General features: G+C 35.7%; 1 protein-coding gene across 1 annotated transcript in view; it reads left to right on the top strand.

Moving 5' to 3' along the window:
• wnk4a (WNK lysine deficient protein kinase 4a) overlaps positions 1-18,518 on the top strand; it is a 62,973-nt gene that overhangs the window by 33,309 nt on the left and 11,146 nt on the right. Inside the window, exons 8-15 of the mRNA XM_051914132.1 lie at positions 228-588; positions 2,121-2,272; positions 2,448-2,512; positions 4,104-4,239; positions 6,341-6,457; positions 10,287-10,457; positions 16,137-16,185; positions 16,290-16,400. Coding sequence (XP_051770092.1) covers positions 228-588; positions 2,121-2,272; positions 2,448-2,512; positions 4,104-4,239; positions 6,341-6,457; positions 10,287-10,457; positions 16,137-16,185; positions 16,290-16,400 — 1,162 coding nt within the window. The remainder of the gene's footprint in view (positions 1-227; positions 589-2,120; positions 2,273-2,447; positions 2,513-4,103; positions 4,240-6,340; positions 6,458-10,286; positions 10,458-16,136; positions 16,186-16,289; positions 16,401-18,518) is intronic.

The raw sequence follows: 18,518 nt of genomic DNA, 5'->3' as shown, positions 1-18,518 counted from the left end.
CAACTGTTTTAATGTATTATGTAATCAACTGGGGAACGTATTTTCATCGTATTCACATGTGGTGTCTTGCCATGTACAGTAGATTTTCAGATGATGTGGTTACTAATGTGATCTTTCTGTAAACCGTATTTAATTTCATGCAAATAAAAAAAAAATTGATTTTGATTTAAACCATATATTGTGTTGCACTTCCTAAAAAAGTTTTATAAAACTCCTGTCTTTCCCAGGTGGTTTTGGGGTTTGTATGCGAGGTGGACTACAAGCTGGTCGCCAAGGCCATGCGAGACCGTGTGACGGCCATCAAGCGCCAGCGGGAAAAACATCGTCGGCTAGCAGAGGAGCAGCTGCAGAAGAAGAAGGGGGAAATTATTGAGGAAGAGCCTGAGCTGCCATCGCCCAAATCCACCATTCAAATGTCTGAAAACCCCGCCCTTTCTCCTGTGCAGGCCCCGCCCACTCCTGTAATCCCTGAACCTGTTAGTGGCTCATCGGATTCTGGGATTAACGGGAGCTTCCCACCAGAGCCAGAGGAACCAGAGGCCGATCAACACTTCCACATCCGCCATACAAGCTGCTCCTCAGCAACCTGTAAGCACTAGATCTTCGTTTTACCGTGCTTATGTGATTACAGTAATGCTATTGTTAATGCTTGGAGTAGTTATAGACCAATGCATGAGTCAGGAGGGTATGTTTTTGGTTCATTATTAGCCATTGAAAACCCCACATTGGTAAACCACTATTTTAGATGTCTTTTCGCTCCCTTGCACAGGTTCAAGACATACAGTAAGCCTCACATAAACTACATTGTGCAGTGCCCTAAATTTTCCTCAATGTTTCTTTCACGCCGTTTTAAGACCAGCAGCTCTCCTAGACCTGAGAACAGCATGGTACAGTCAACTGAATCCACAAATAAACTCTTTTTTAATAGCCACTGTGTGTATGCTTATCGGGGAGGGAGAGGGGGTCGGTTACAGTTAGAAACTTACGCAATTTGACACACTTTTTGAGTGGAAACTAAGAAGGACACTAATATGGAGCAGTAGATTTACTGCATTATTAACTTTAAAGGCACAATATGTATGATTTTTAGATTAAAATATCAAAAAACCACTAGAACAGTGTTATATATTTTGTTGACTTGTCTAGTTACATTATCCTAAATGTTTCCAACAATGTTTAAATCCAGAGAAATCAGCAATTCTAACCAGGACAGGTGTCATTTCATTGCCTGTCAATGATGGCATATCCGCATTACTCTCAATTTCCAGTTTTACTTACTAAGTTTTACTTTTAGCCATGTAAAACAGCGCTGCGTTACCCCACATACGCAATGAAAAGAGCGGAAGCGGCCGACTGCAGCATAAGCATAAGAAAAGCTCCGCTGGACTCCCGCGATTCTCAGCCCGCCCTGCTTCATACTACAAAACGTTAATAAAACTTTAAAACGTTAGATCATCCATGCATCATTTCTGCCTGAGTCCGTCGGATTGCTTTCCATCGGCTGTGGAGGTAAAGATGACAACTCCCATGATTCCATGCTCATCAATTTGAATAAGCGACCTCTAGTGGCGAAAATTACATATTGTGCCTTTAATATTCCTACATCACGTGTATGTTTTCTCTATGTTGATGTTAACAGCGAGTGAAGGTTAATATAGTTCACTAAAAACCATAAAAAATGTCCATTACTTGAAATACAACAAATGTTAACTAAAATAAAATAAAATATAAAAAAACGTAAACTTATTTTATTTCAGCTAGAAACACACTGCAGGAATAAAAAACTTATGTTAAATGTTAGTTAAAAAATATAATAGTATCTCAATGATGCTAAAATAACACTGCAGTGAGTTAGGCGCTGACGTTTTGCCATGTTGTTTTCAATATTTTTTATAATATTTGTATTATTTTATATAGAAATAAATAGTGCATTATTTAGAGGTGAATATTGTCTACTACCATGAAGTCCCCTCAAAATGCAAATTATTAAAGAATAAATATTTTGAAATAAAATATAGAACGTTCATTGAATAATAAAATAAAATCTTATTGCCTTTGGCTTGTTTTGACCACTGAGGATCATAAGTACTGACTGTCTGATTGTCTTTGTGTTTCTCCAGCTGACTGTGAGACTGATGGATATCTCAGCCCCTCTGGTTTACAGGATGGTACAGAGGCTCCAAATGGCAACATCAGCTGCTCTCCAGTCTCCCTGCCCCCACAGGCCACACCCATCCACACTCCACCAATCCCGGCTCTCCGTTTCCCCTCAGTGAGTTTATAATGACAAAATTGGCCTCACTTAATGACGAGTTAATCTTAGGAGACCCATTTAAAGTCAATTTACACAATTTACCATTGCAGGAAGTCATAATGATCTAATTTCTTTGATGTTCATTGTTAAGTACTTCATGTAGCTGAAAGCCTATCCCTTAATCTTCTCTCAGAGTATTGCCGTGTCGACTAAAACCGAGAGAGGACCACCTAGCCCTTTCTCCTCACCTGTGGACAGGTAAAGACCTGCTTTCTTTATCTCTTAGCTCTTCAATAACATCTGTGCCATATTAAAGACATCATTAAGACACATACAGAACTTCGAGGTTTGTGTTTTTCTTTAGTGCCAGATGTACTGATGGCTTTGTGCTCAGTTTTCATCTGGAGTCCATTGGCTCCACTCATCTTTTGTAACATGCACATGCTCCATGTCCTATAGGATACTGTTTATACACTACAGGGCTCTTGGATGCTGTCCCTAGCAAATGCCTGCCATTACAACATAGTTTTCCACTCATAAGAACTTCACGTTCCTCAGCAGGCAGAGATCTTTCAAAAGAGCCAGAGTCTGCCAAGCAGTAGGCTGGCTATAAACGTTTGTGGGCCTCGTAGGAAGCCCAGTGTTTGGATAAAACGGAGGCTTGTGTTGGTAAAAGACCTGAGAGACACAATTAGCTCACAGAAACAAGCTCAGAATGGACTCCACATCCCAACGGGCCGAAGTCAAACACTTCGGCAAAGATAAAGCCAATTCAAATACTACGTCTGTCTAGTTCTTTCTCTTTAGTTGTTATATTGGATTTCCAGAAAACAATGTGGTGAAAAATACTTTTTGCTGTCCCTTGTGAAAAAAGTAAACTTTTAAAAAGAGTACTTATTATGGAAACTATGTACTTTAAGTGCAAACTGATTCTAATGTTTTCGGACACTTAATTCCATGTTATTTATAATTAAATGAAAATATATTATAGATTTTCATATTATATTACTAAAGAGTGCTTCTTTCCACTAAAGTAGGTCCTAAGTCCATTTTTATATGTAATTACTTCTGATGTTTAATATTGATAATATTTATAACGGAACGGAATCAACACTGAACTAACTTCAGCTGATTTTAGATCTGCTGTACATTGTTGAATCATTTTCCTGTTATCACTGTAAAGCTGCTTTGAAACAGTCTGTATTGTGTGAAGTGCTATATAAATAAAGGTGACTTGACTTGACTCAACAAGAGTTCTCCGTGCTGGACATTACTGACACAATGCAAGTTGTGGGGTCAAAGGCCGACAGCTAAAAGAAGGACATACAAAAATTTACTTCAGACTTGTAAAACCTAATAAAAGGGAAAGCAGCACTCATTAAAGCACCATGTTCTCTTAAAAACCTAATATTAAACAAAAAATGGTGTTGAGATATTTAGAGAGGGAAATTCCTTCTTCATTTTGTGCTTATTGAACCGTTTTTATAGGCTCATTTTAACTTCACATCTTACAAACCTCCGTTCACTTAACATGATGTTCACATTTTCTTTTTATAAGTTAACTAGGTTGTGCAATGTGCTAGCCATGTTAATGTGACAGTTAGCATAACAAACTTGATTTTGATGAATGGTGTTGGGTGAGTTACACACATAACTTTAATACCGTGTTTAGGTTTTAATCCCTTTACCTGAACTATGAGCTATAGTACTGTATGCATTAGCAAACAGCTAGTAATGATAGCTGATAATGATACACAGGTATTTTCCTGCAGTTTGGACTCTCGTAGAATGCAAAACATAATGTTTTTTGTCTATAATATATTTATCCTGATTATGTCTGTTTCCACAGTTATGCTTCAGATGTGACGTCAGGCTTGAGCGATGGCTATGAGGGACAATCGGAGAGAGGGAGTAAGTCAGCTGTCAGACGGACAGCAGGGAAACTGTTTAGGCGGAGAACACGGTCCCGCCTGCGAATTACAGGGGTGAGAAATATTCAACATTTCATCTGGTCACGTGGACCGATATGGATTTTTTGATGGCCGATGCAGATGCCGATATCAAAGCAAATGCTGCAGTAATATTTAAATTTGACATTATATTTACAAAATTAAATTATACATTTTTAGAATAACAATTTTTAAAAATGCTAAATATTAAAACAATTATTAATTTAAAATAATATTATAATATAATTTTGACTATTTAATTTGTTAATGTAGCAAATGCTGCTATAATATATTAATTTGACATAATATTTACCAAATGAAATAAATAATGAAATAAATAATGAAAAAATATGTGGAAGTATAGTGTTAACCTTTCTATTACTAATAACTTATTATGTTATAAGTGTATTATAACTTAATTTTTTAAAAGATTATATATATATATAATTTTTAAAAAAAAAATTAATAATATAATTTTGACTATTTAATTTGTAAAAAATAGTAAATGCTGCAATATTTACATTAATTTGACATTATATTTACTGAATTAAATAATGAAAAAATACAAATGAGGAAGAATAGCATTTGCCTTTCTATTACTAATAACTTTTTATTATTATTTTATTAAATTGTATTATTAATTTATTGTAATAACTTATTATTAAATTATAAAAATATATTAATTTATAAAAAATATAATTATATATTATACAAGTTTAATTCATTTTAAATAATATTATAATGGCATTATAATCAGGGCTTGACATTAACTTTTTTGCTCACCAGCTACTGTGGCTAGTGTTTTCCAAAGTTAGCATTTTCACTGGTCACAATTTTGACATTGATACCATGGGGAAGAACTGCCATATAGATATTTTTAATATTATTTCATAATTTGGCAGCAGGTTTATTAGGCTCCTGTCACTTTAAGACCTGATGCACGGATCCATTATACTGTTACACATGCGTTTTCTTTCTCAACTGTTTACATTCACTTAAAACATAACTGACTGTGTTTACGTGAATACTCGCCAAGACCGGCATTTTTACTTTTTTTTTTTTTGTATCTATTCTGCAGAAAATGAGTATTGGAAGCGTTTCAGATATTTCAGTATCGATATGTATCGAAAAATTTATATTTTTGACAACCCTACATTGGTTTATTATTTCAGATGCCTTTTTAAAAGACTACAATTGAAAAAAGTGGCTAGTAGGAGTGATTGCATTACACGCCACTGCTGAAATCCACCCGCATTTAGCGGGTTGGCAGGTGTTAATGTCAGACCTTTTGACAAGTCTTGGTGCTGTCAAAATAAAAGTCCCGCTTCCGACAGTTATCAGCCAAGCAGAAAAACTTAGTGTTCGATGCTGATAATTAAAAAATGCTAAATATCAGTGATATATCGGTCAATCACTGATCCTAACCACTCACCAGTCCATTTCTGCACTTCTGTAAATCCATCAGATGATCAATAGTGTTGGCAAGGCAAAAGGCAATAGCTTGGATTGCATGTGAATTCAAGATGTTTTGCAGTTGTCCATGTGTGATCATTCTCAGTGTGGGTACGGTATGTCCTCAGTCATTTGTTTCATGAGGAACCCTATGGGCTTGCATTGATTAGTGTTCAGAGGGCCAGAGAGATAAACAATAAACACACTGTCAAACACAATTAGCTCAGACCATGACCAATGAACACATGCACAAAGAGAATTTAGGGCACTTGAGCCCAAATGCTGTTTATTTATGCTATTATGCATAAATAATTTGAATAATCTTATTTACACAGTTATTGAACTGAATTAAATCAACACTGAACTAAATTGTGCTGAATAATGACACTATTATCTTGCTATTTGTCTCATATTTGATGAAGTTTGCGTGATTAATTCTGTTACTTTCCTGTTTATTACTGTGAAGCTGCTTTGAAACAGTTTCTACTGTATAAAGCGCTATAAAAATAAAGGTAAATAATTCTAAATGCATAAATGTTAAAAATTTCATCAAAACATGGAATATATTTGGGAAACTCTGGAAACCCACCTTGTCTATATCAATAATATGAATGTCTAGTAATATGCAGATGCACACAGACACAGAGTGTTTTCCGTGACTATGATGTGTTTGTTTTCCCCACAGCTGTCGGATAAAGTCGATCGGGTGGTTGAGTGTCAGCTACAGACCCATAATGACAAGATGGTCACCTTCAAATTTGACCTGGATGGTGACAACCCTGAGGACATTGCTGCGGTAATGGTAAGTGCCTAACATCTTAAATGCACACATCGACACATTGTCCTCATTCATCCCTTTCATGCCATCAGATGGTTGAAAATACAGTTGCAAAGCTGTTGACTAGGGCAAAGAAATACCACCATGTCACCCCAATTTTAGCCTCTTCTGACATGGCATTATTGTATGTCTCACAATCACTTCTAAAAACTAAGGGTCATAGAGTCTTTTTGGTTGCCACCCCTTATTTATGAATCAGCTGCCACATGACATCCGCCTAGCACCTTTCATTATCATTTTTAAAACTATAGGCTGAAAACGTATATTTACTCCCAGGCGTTTTAAGTATTCTTTATATTGTTTTACATTTTTGTATTGTATTTTTATTGTATTGAATTCTTATTTTTGCTAGGCACTTTAGTGTTTTTAAATGTTTACTAGTAGTCATGGGACACACGATAGCACATAACCACACATTATCAGCTATATACACAAAGGTCCTACTACTGCCCTTATCATGAAAATCCCACGAGCAAATGTTCGCTTCCTCTTCATCAGTGAGTGATACGCTCTTTTGGGCGCTGTTTACTGAAAACCTTATGAGAAAGCCCTGAGCACAGATCCAGATCTCACACTCATTTAGCAGAGCGTACAGTGATAGATTGGATTAGAGATGGGAGCTTTAGTTGAAGCCTTAGGAGCCGAGGCTCACCAGTTTGAGTCCCGGCTTGTGGTCCTTTCCTGTCTCACTTCAAGATATCAAATAAAGTCAGAAGTCTTATTGTAAAGTGTTACCATATTTTTAAAATTATTCTTTCAAAGTAGAGCACAAAACATGATACACATGCACTGACATTTTACAATTACATTTCAGAGATATTTTGTCATAAGCTGACTAGCACAAGCCCAGATCACCCACTGTTTCAGACATCTGGTTCTGTTTGTCCCTCATTATAAGATGCGGGAGAGCGATGTGCATTTCTTTTTTTTTTTGTTCTGATTAAATGTTCACCCCCAAAACGTTTAAAATGTCCCAGGGTTTACACAAAATGTCATGGGTTATTAAACTTTGTAAATAAAATGTCAGCATGAAATGAAAATTCACCTTATTTTCTAAATGCATGTTATTGATCTTATTGTGAACAATTTTGTCTATAGATTTGCAGGAGAGCAATGTTGCATTTTTTTTTTTTTTAGTTATTATTTAATTTTTTTCTTTTCTTTTTTTTTTTTTTTATTGATGTTGTCTGATGCATGGTGTCCACCACATTTCCAAAAGCCATTTAACTCAACCTGGCACAAATTACAAATATAAAGATGAAGCACAGAGTACCGTAGGCCTACCCAAGATATAGACAAGTAATAAAAAGTTGCCTATGTGGCGATAGGAAGTTGCCTGTGCACATGCACACCTCAGATACTCATACTATCTGAAGACAGTCTAATATTTTTACTCCCAGAGAGGTCATAAATTATTCTGTGATTTAATAATTCATGCATTGCACCAGAGGGCTACAAATGTTCCTGTTAAAGAAGGACAGTTCTGGGTAGATTACTTACAAATTGTAGGTTGTTACTGATTGATAATTATATGAGGAAAACTGTGATTAGTAATGTAGTCTATTACAGACATTACACATTTTATGTAATATAATCTGACTACTTTTTAGATTACTTTTAGATTACTTTTTGACCTAACTTTACCTTACTCATTTAGCGTGTTAACTTGAATAGGATAATCTTGTACCATATTGATATAAAAATAAATATAGAAAGAATAAGTATAAATATATTCCATCTTTGTTATCAATAACATGAAGTGCCTTATACATCACATTACTGGGGTTTGTGAAAGAACTGCTGGGGGTTTGTGAGTTGATAAAAATGAATTTGATTTAAATGATTTAAATAAAAATGATTTAAATGACAAATAATTGAAATAAATAAAAAACAAATAAAAATATAACACTATTTTGTTTTGTTTACCTGCATGTTGTTGGAACATTAATCAATACCAGAGAACAGTGAATATGTGAATATGTTGCTAAATTATTGATTTAATTATTAAATAAATTGTGACCCTGTACCACAAAACCAGTCATAAGTCGCACAGGTATATTTGTAGCAATAGCCAATAATCATTGTATGGGTCAAAATTATCGATTTTTCTTTTATGCCAAAAATCATTAGGATATTAAGTAAAGATCATGTTCCATGAAGATATTTTGTAAATTTCCTACCGTAAATATATATATAAAAAAATATTTTTGTAAGTAATATGCATCGCTAAGGACTTTAAAGGTGATTTTCTCAATATTTTGATTTTTTTGCACCCTCGGATTCCAGATTTTCAAATAGTTGTATCTTAGCCAAATATTGTCCTAACAAACCATACATCAATGGAAACCTTATTCATCTAAATTTTAAAAAATTGACCCTTTATGACTGGTTTTGCTGTCCAGGGTCACAATTAGGTCAAAAGAGGTTTGGCTGACAAAACAGTTTTGGAATCCCTGCCTTACATGTAAATATGAAATGACATGCATCTGTGCATTTTAATGTGTTTGAAAGACAAAAGCCTTCTAAAGAAACAATAATACTTGGTAAATTGGGTAACACTTTATTTTGATGGTCTACAAACTACATGTAACTTTGCAAATACATGTCAACTAGCAGTCATTAGAGTATTAATAGACTGTCTGTTTAATATCTACTAACACTTTATTTTGATGGTCTGACAACAGACATTCTACTGACTATAAGTAACTTTACAAGTGCGTCAATTTATTCTACTAACCCGAACCCTAACTAACGGTCTACTAATACTCTAATGAGAGTTAGTTGACATATAGTTGCAAAGTTACTTATAGTACTTAAAAAGAACACGTCACAATATTCCTCATCTAAATAATTCCCGCCCAAGGCATATGCAAAATAAAGGGGCGGGGCCTGGTTGAGTTAGTTAGTAGTGTGTTGAAACTCACGGTTATGGTAAGGGGCGGGACATTTCCTAAATACGCTCAAAGTGGTTGACCAATCACAACACACTGATTCAGCCGACCAATCAGAGCACATTGTGCTTTCAGAAGGAGGGGCTTCATAAAGACAGGAACTAAACAGAGCGTTACTGACAGACTGGGAAGAGAGGAGCTGCAACAATGGAGAATATGAGGAAAATAATGTGTTTTATAAACATTCGAGCATGAAAACCTGTTCTAGTAGAGCACAAAAACAAAATCAAGACTTTGAAAATAGGCATAATAGGTCCTCTAGGATGAATGGGCAATAAAATCTCAGAACAACAATAAAATTGTGCCTTTCCCAGTTTCATATCAAAGTATAAATAGAATATTAATTTATTCCTGTCATTTTTCTTAAATTCAAGGCTTTATTTGTAATACTGAGTGTGTAGGAGTGGGTGGACGGACATCTATTGTAAGTGTGTGTGTTAGATTACATGACTGTGACTGCGTACAGCTCCTTTTCTCACATACAGAAGCTCTTTGTTTCGTCTCAGAGTCCTGGCAGCGCCAGAGTCACTCCTGGTGTGTTATTGGTCGAAGCGTGAACACCCACTGCTATTAGTGGTGTGTAAAAGCTCAGCTTGTGGACAAACTTAATTAAAGCTCCCTTGAATTAAAAGAGTGTCCACAAGTGCGCACATGCTCAATTTAAGCACGTTTCATTTTAAGTAGTCAAGGGATAGATTGCATCGCACAGAGAGCCCCCTTGATCCCTGCATGGTCTACGTGCGCTACGTGTGCCGATGCCAGTTTCCCCCCGGCATTCAGAATGGATGGTCTTCTTAAGTCATGCTTGCTCATTTGGTTTTGTTTATTTCTTGTTTCTCCAGGTGCATAATGAGTTCATCTTGCCCTCAGAGAAGGAAGGTTTCATTCACCGCATCGGTGACATCATTAAGCGAGCAGAGTCTATGATGAAGGACTCGTCGGGTCACCATGAAGCCTACGGAGCCGCCCGTCCCTCATATCTCAATGCCGTCAACTCACTGTCTGGTTCTCAGGTGAGCCTGCGAGTGAAGAAAGTGTCCAGTCCACTCACATTCATAATCATACCTAAAGATAATAAGCTACGCCGTTTATTTGAATAATTATTTAATAAATATTTTCTTTTTATTATATAATTTATTATCACATATAATTTACTGTAATTTACACTACTGGTCAAACATTTGAGATCATTACTATTTTTTAATGTTTTAGTCTTCAGTGTCACATGATCCTTCAGAAATCATTCTAATATGCTGATTTTGTGCTTGAAACATTTTATTATCAATGTTGAAAACAGTTGAGCTGCTTTGTATTTATTTGGACTTTATCATTACTGTTTTTACTGTAATTTTGATCAAATAAATGCAGCCGTGTTGAGCATAAGATAATTTAAAAACATTCTAAGGATTCCAAACTTTTGACTGGTATTGCATATATAATAATTAATCAATAAAATAATGACTTACATGTACAGTATAAGATGTATAATGTACAGTATGATAGTTATTTGAATACCTACTTTTCCTGTAAAATCAATTATTTGCCCTATACACAAACTTTCGTTATTATTATTATTATTTTTGTAGCACAAGATTAATGCACTAGTAGGAGATAATTTGATGATCATGTTTTCATCTATAGCTGTAGGTGAGGGTGTGCGCTCTGTTCAGGAGTTTACACAACCACTATCTTGAGTTTTTTGTTGTCATGAGTGTGTTTGTTTGAAAATGATCGGTTTCAGGTTTAACTCATAATCTTGAGGCGTGTTCTGTAACATTTCGTCCTGTTCTGGGCAGCACAAAGCAGGACAGTTTAACAATGAGTGACTGCTTTAGATCTGTGTACACCTTGTGCAATTAAATTTTCTCCGATTTCTTCTGCCATTTACAATGTAAATGAACCCTTAAGGGAACCTGCGTAATCACAGATCTTTTTTTTTTTTTTTTTTTTTTTTTCAAACCAACCTCATTAGAAACAACATTGTCAATAAAGTTAGATTTACAATGAAGACTAACTATCCACTGTACTGTAAGTCTTCATTGTGAATCTAACTTTATTTACTATGTTGTTTCTAATGAGGTTTGTTTGAAGAAAAAGATCTGTGATTATGCAGGTTCCGTTAAAGGTTTATTTTACAAAAAGTGTGAATTTCAGTAAAAGAAAAAAAATCCATTCTGTTATCAGACGCTCAAAAATAATCTGTATAGTAACTTTCATAAAAAATCACTATCTGTTGCATTTTTACAGGGACTATATATAGTCTAGACACTTGATGAATTTGCCCATATAAATAAAAGGATCATCAAATTAGAATGATTTCTGAAAGATCATGTGACACTGATGACTGGAGTAATGATGCTGACAATTCAGCTTTACATCACAGGAATAAATTACATTTTAAAAATGATTTTTAAACATTTTAGAAAATAGTTCTTTTAAATTGTACTAATATTTCACAATATTACACAATAAATAAATGCAGACTTTAAAACCATTAAAAATCCTAATGATTTCAAACTTTTGACTGGTAGTGTATATACTATAATTAATCAATAAAATAATGACTTAAATGTATAATATGTATAATAGTATGATCATTATTTGAATACCTACTTTTTCTGTAAAATAAAATATTTGCTCTATGCAAACTTTTTCCACTTTTTTTTTTTTTTTTTTTTTTTGTAGCTTAAGATTATGCACTAGTACTAGATAATTTTATGAGAGAGGTGTTTCAAAGAGGTCTGTGTAAATGAGGAAGAAGGTAAATCATGTTTTTGGCTATAGCCAGTGCCGGTCTTCCCTATACGCAAAGTATGCAAGTTGCGTAGGACCCCCAAACCACCAGGGGGCCCCCTTGCTCTCTAATGATTTAATGACTAGGGATGTGATTAATAGAATTTTACTCTTGTCAAAATTGCTCGATACTAAAACAGAGTTAAAAGCGCATTGAGCTGCAAATGAGACGCTGTTCCCCAGGCGGCTTTCTGTGCTCCCAATCCAAGATTTGAGCAGAAGACGGACAGGTATAGGCTGCTTTTGGGCTTCGGGTGTGTGCTTAAATGAACAAATACACACAAAAGTATGTCAAAATGCCCGTCTTGGTGAGTTTCCACTTAAGTGCAGTCAGTTATGTCTTATAGTAAGTGAACATAAACAGTTGGGAAAGTAATCGAATGCTTGTCACTATATTAGATCTGTGCATTTGGTCTTAAAGTGACAGCAGCCTAATAAATCTGCTGCTTTCTGTCATTTAAGGTTAATATTAAGGTTAATGTTAATAAAGGTTAATAAGGTTAACTGCTCTTCAATGAATAACTTTAGTAATAAGACTCAATGTATATTTAATTCATATGGTGATGACTATACCTGAGTTTGATTTTTACATTTTACTGTTTCAACTCACTGTTGTTTGTTGACAGTGAAACTGCTCTGAAAGAACAGACTAAGTGGTCGGCTGTCATTTTGGGGTTTTTATGAATGCATAGACATGCCCCTCAAACAAAGTTTTGCTTAGGGCCCCCAGAAGTCTAGGACCTGCACTGACCGTAGCTGTAGGTGAGGGTGTGCGCTCTGTTCAGGAGTTTACACAACCACTATCTTGAGTTCTTTGTTGTCGTGAGTGTGTTTGTTTGAAAATTATCAGTTTCAGGTTTAACTCATAATCTTGAGGCGTGTTCTGTACCATTTTGTCCTGTTCTGGGCAGCACAAAGCAGGACAGTTTAACAATGAGTGACTGCTTTAGATCTGTGTACACCTTGTGCATTTAAATTTTCTCCGATTTCCTGTTCCATTTACAATGTAAATGAACCCTTAAGGGAACCTGCGTAATCACAGATCTTTTTCTCCAATCCTACCTCATTAGAAACAACATTGTCAATAAAGTTATACTGCCAATGAAGACTTACATTGGACAGTTCTGGTTATGGATGTTGATCAATATATATGCTCTAGAGGGTGCAGGCTGGTCCTTTCCATGCAATCTGCAAGCAATCACATCATTACAATATCACAAGCTGATTGGCCTCTGCTGATCCTGCAGCCAGTGAGATTGTTTGCTTGCTCCTCTGAAACCCTCCACCTCCCCAGCTCCACCTGCATAGATCTGCTAGGAGATTTATGTATGTCTATTTATGCAGCAGCAGCATTTCTTACATGCTCAGAACAGCTTGTCTGTGTATCTATTAGTAGCAAGTCCATACTACAAATACTTGCAATCATTTTTGACCATATATATTTTTTGATCAAATAAGTACAGCCGTGGTGAGCAGAAGAGACTTTAAAAACATTACAAAATCCTAATGATTCCAAACTTTTGACCAATAGTGTATATTAAGGCTGGGACAATAAATCGATTCATCTCGATTCGTGGATCGATTCTGAGATTTTCCGAATGCATCGCATGAATCGATTCTGAGTTTAGTTTTTAACAGTAGATGGCGCTCTAGGCTAGTTTTTAACCGCACGTTCAAATGCTCACGAAGAAGAGCGCTTGTGCGTTCGGCTATGTAATTGCACCCTGAGAATGCTTTTATGATGCAAGATTAATGTAACCAGCCCACTGCAAACAACCTTGTAATTCCCTTCAAACTTTTTGAACTTTATGGATGATGTTTCTAAAGCATGCAGTGCCATCGGCTGTTAAAACGAAGCTCAGAATTGATTTGAGAGAGAATTGCGATGCGTTCGGAAAATCGATCCAGAATCATTTCTCGATTCGCAATGCAACGATTTATTGTCCCAGCCCTAGTGTGTATACTATAATTAATCCTTTGTTTAATGAAATAAAAGGAACATTTTGTCCTTAACATATTAATTATCTGGTAACATTTTTATAAAAGCAGTAAGGCCCTTTAGCTACGACTATATTCATAGTATAATTTGGCTGAGTATATCTAGTCATGCTGCTATACAAAATGTGGTGTCTATATAACTGAGAAACAGTAACAACAGTAACATGAACATTATGGTATTTTTAGCTGCTCTTTGCAATAAAATCTTCACTTCGTGTCCAAACTATGCAGTCTCCGTTTACTCCAGCCTGCCAGTCAACTGATCTGAAGATACGTCTTAATTAGTACAGAGAAGCAGAACAATGGCTGTTTTATTTGGATTTAGAGATCTATAACAGCATAATGGAGGCACACACGCCCACACAATCATGCGTGGTACCCTGAGGATTGCGAAACCACCGCTCAAGAGAAGTCCGCTGGACCCGGACCAGTTCCTGATTACAACCAGCCGCGCAAGAGTAGCTGCGTCCCAAACCTTCTCCCTGCAGGCGTCTTCCCCATCATTAGTTGCTCGTCTCTAGAGTCTCCAGCGTCATTCGCTCAACAGGCTCAAAGCAGGACTGTAAAGGCTTAGAATATGACAGAATGTAACCCTCGTACACAAACCACAGGCCTCTTTTCCAATAACCAGTGCAGCTGTGGAGTTGAGACTGAGAGAGTGTATGCAGAAGAAGTGGCGTTTGTGTGTGTATGAGCTGTTTTGTCCTGTTGCATTGCCATAGAGAGTGCTTGTCGTGTTAATTATTGCACAAATAGTACGTAAAATGACTGTTCCAGTGTGTGACTGCAGTGGAGTGAGCTGTGATGGAGCTGAGAGAGCTACAGCAATTAGACTGCGACTGATCGTAACCTTAATTAAATGTAATCGCTCTGTCATTACAGAATATTACACTAATAAAAACAACCTCAGGCTGAAGAAAATTTGAACATTATGCAATAATGAAATAAATGACAGGATTAAAAAGTATTTTACGGGATTATGCTGTATTTACTTCCAATGTGATTAAACATGAATGAAAGATTGATTATATAAATTTTGGTTTATATTATTATAGTATGCACTGCCCGGCCAAAAAAAGTTGCTGTTTGGATTTAAATAGGCAAATGCTTAAGAGTCTATGATTGGATCATTATTGCAGTGATTATTATGTTTCTAGCATGTTATTTTGTTTTGACAACAGTTCTTCTAACCCTAATTGATCATTTTCATATCTTAAACAACCATGTAGGAAGATACATCATGGCCATATTCCAGGATAACAAAGCCAAGATTCATCTCAAATTGTGAAAGAATGTTTGAGAGGGAGCATGAAGAATCATTTTCACACATGAATTGGCACCTCTGAGTCAAGATTTTAAATTCATTGAAAGTCTTCGGGATGTGCTGGAGTAGACTTTACGGAGTGCTTGACTCTTGCATTGTCAATTGACCAAAAATCGATGCACCTCTTGATGGAAATAAATGTTGTGATGTTATTTCCATCAAGAGGTGCATCAATTTTGGTCAATTTTTGTCCGGGCAGTGTATATTTTAGTACAGTGTAAAATCTAGAGATTGAATTCGGAAGGATCATGTGACACTGAAGACTGGAGTAATGATGCTGAAAATTCGGCTTTGATCACAGGAATGAATTACATTTTAAAGCATATTAACAGAAAACAGCTATTTTAGATTGTAACAATATATTCACAATATTACTGTTTTTACTGCATTTTTTATCAAATAAATGCAGCCTCCGTGAGCACAAGAGACTTCTTTTCACAAACACTAAAAATGACATTATATTTTTTTATTCATAATAAACCCACCCATTGCAAAAACTGTCCCCTACTGTAAAAGAAGCTTATATTATATATGAAAGTGCATTTATAATATATTACAAACTGTTTTTCCCTTTCAGCCAAACCTCCACAATCTGGCACGAGCTCATTCCTCTTCCTCTCTACCAGGTAAGCTTGCATAAACTTTACCATTGAGTATTGATGATGTCAGAATGAAGTAGCTCTTTCAATTCAGCAGCTTTTTCACACATATACATATGTTTTTTTTTTAGCGGAGTTTGGTCTGGGCGCCGGGGCGAGAGTCTCTCCTCCGGGAGTCAGTGGAGACATTACCTCATCCACACGTCCACTCTTACGTTCACAGTCTTTCCATAATGCCCCAGGTAAGTGACCACTTCTCTCCAGTGTAACTCTGCTAGTCTTTATTGTTCCTACCTTGAAGTGAGTGGGAATGAAAGCTGGCCACTCTTTAAAGGTCACCAGGCTTTAGTCAGCGCCTTCAACATGTACTGTACATCAAAGATGTAGTTTGATTCAGCCATGGCTCCAGGGCCTCTTGGGTGACTGTTTTAGCTGGAGGCAGCTTGTTTGTGGGCTGTGAATGCTGTTTTCAGGGTCCCAACAATTGAATTTGTATTACCTAAAAAAAAAAATGCTGGCATGAAATGGAAGTTGCAATAATCTTTTCTTCCCTATTTTGACTTACAGTAGTGGCCAAAAGAGATGTCCGGAAGGGATATTTATTTTCAATGACCCAAGTTCGATTAAACCATCAAAATATGAAGAAAATATTTCATATTTTTTAAATATTTTAAATATGAGGGAAGAATAAAACACTAAACTTGGTTAAGGTATTTATCTGACAAAACTACAGCTATGGGTTTATGTTAATCTGCAAAAACTGACAGGAAAAGGCATACATTGACTAAACCATAATCAGTTATTGATATTTCGTTGGTTCTCTTGTAACCAGGACCTAAAATTAACACTCACCAAGCGCCAGATGCGAGTAGAAATCTGTGAATACTAAACTGAGCTCTCTTTTACGTCATCTTGCACTTGAGTGGACAAATTCCCACAAAATGATGTCAAAAATAGCGAGTATCCTAGTAAACATAGACGGTTATGTCTTAAGTGAACGTAAACAGTTGAGAAAGTAAATTCATGTGTACAGTATCAGTATATTAGATCAGTGCATTTGCTCTTAAAGTGACAGCAGCCTAATATTCCTGCTGCTGTCTGTTTTTAATGTTAATCAAACAACAAAGGACAAAGAAAAATAACTCACTGCTCTTGACTGAATAACTTTTGTACTTTAATATCGATTAATTTATAAGGATGTTTAATTTATACAGTGAAGACTATGCAGTTTTATTTTATATTTGCTTACTTTATTAAATTCCTGTACCTGAAAACTACTGTCAGACCTACCTGAAAAACCTGAAAAGCACTGTTTATTTCGTTTGTATCTTTGTTATATTGTATTTATTTGTGCTTTTGCTTGTAATATGATTATTTGTTCTTATTTTATTACTGACTGTTTACTTGTCTTTAATATTGTTTTACATTTATATTAGTTAGACTAGCAGTTTTAGCTGTGGTATTGAAATTGGAATAGAAGATTGTGAATTTTCACTGGTATCTATATTTTTGGTATCATAACTGCCTATTTTTGCTAAATTACCAAACAATGGATTGGCAGTTGTGGCAAAAAGTTTGTTTTAGGCCCTGCTTGTTGCAAGTTAGAAGTTAGCTGCTATTTTCTTTAGAGGATTCAAATAAAAAAGGTCACATTACTCATAAATGGTGGTTTTTAAATTGGCTTACATTAACTTGTTGGGTCTACTCGGTTTTATTTGTCATGGTACCAAATGCAGTTATTCAGATCTACTTATGTATACTCAATTTATAAGGTATATTTCATTGATTCGCAGCTTTAAAATTTATTCAGTACTTTTATACTGTTTGTATAAAAACAATTGTAAGTACATCATAGTTTAAGTTTTTAGCGTGTGGAAAATTTACAACCCAGTCCGTCAAAGTGACAGATAATGATATTTGTAGTGTAACTTCTGGTCTCCACATCTGTTTGTAAGTTCTTCTACTCTCCCCATGAGCTTCGTCATAAATTAAATACCAATACCCACAAACCCTGCATGTCCCCCTCCCAGCGTTTATCTCGCTCCACTACTGTTGGTGCTTTTCTGTCCCGCCTACAGAACATTTTGTTCTGTTGCCTTCTGGCGTCATGCCTCGATGATACATCTTGCTTATTCCTTTTCTGAAAAAGAATATCCAGATATAACCAAAGAGCCACTGTTATGATGTCTACAGCAATCATGTTCAGCCTCCGCTACAAAGGGAGCTTTACAAGCGAATGCACATATGGTTTTTATTTTCACTAATGTCAGAGAGACTTTGGCTTGCTCACTTCATCAATGTTAAACTTCAGGCATGATCATTCACTGCGGCTGGTCCGTTGACGTAATGGACCCATCAGA

The sequence above is a fragment of the Ctenopharyngodon idella genome, chromosome 12 (genome assembly GCF_019924925.1).
Source record: "Ctenopharyngodon idella isolate HZGC_01 chromosome 12, HZGC01, whole genome shotgun sequence".
Lineage (NCBI taxonomy): Eukaryota > Metazoa > Chordata > Actinopteri > Cypriniformes > Xenocyprididae > Ctenopharyngodon > Ctenopharyngodon idella.
This window is presented reverse-complemented; position numbering and strand designations above follow the sequence as displayed.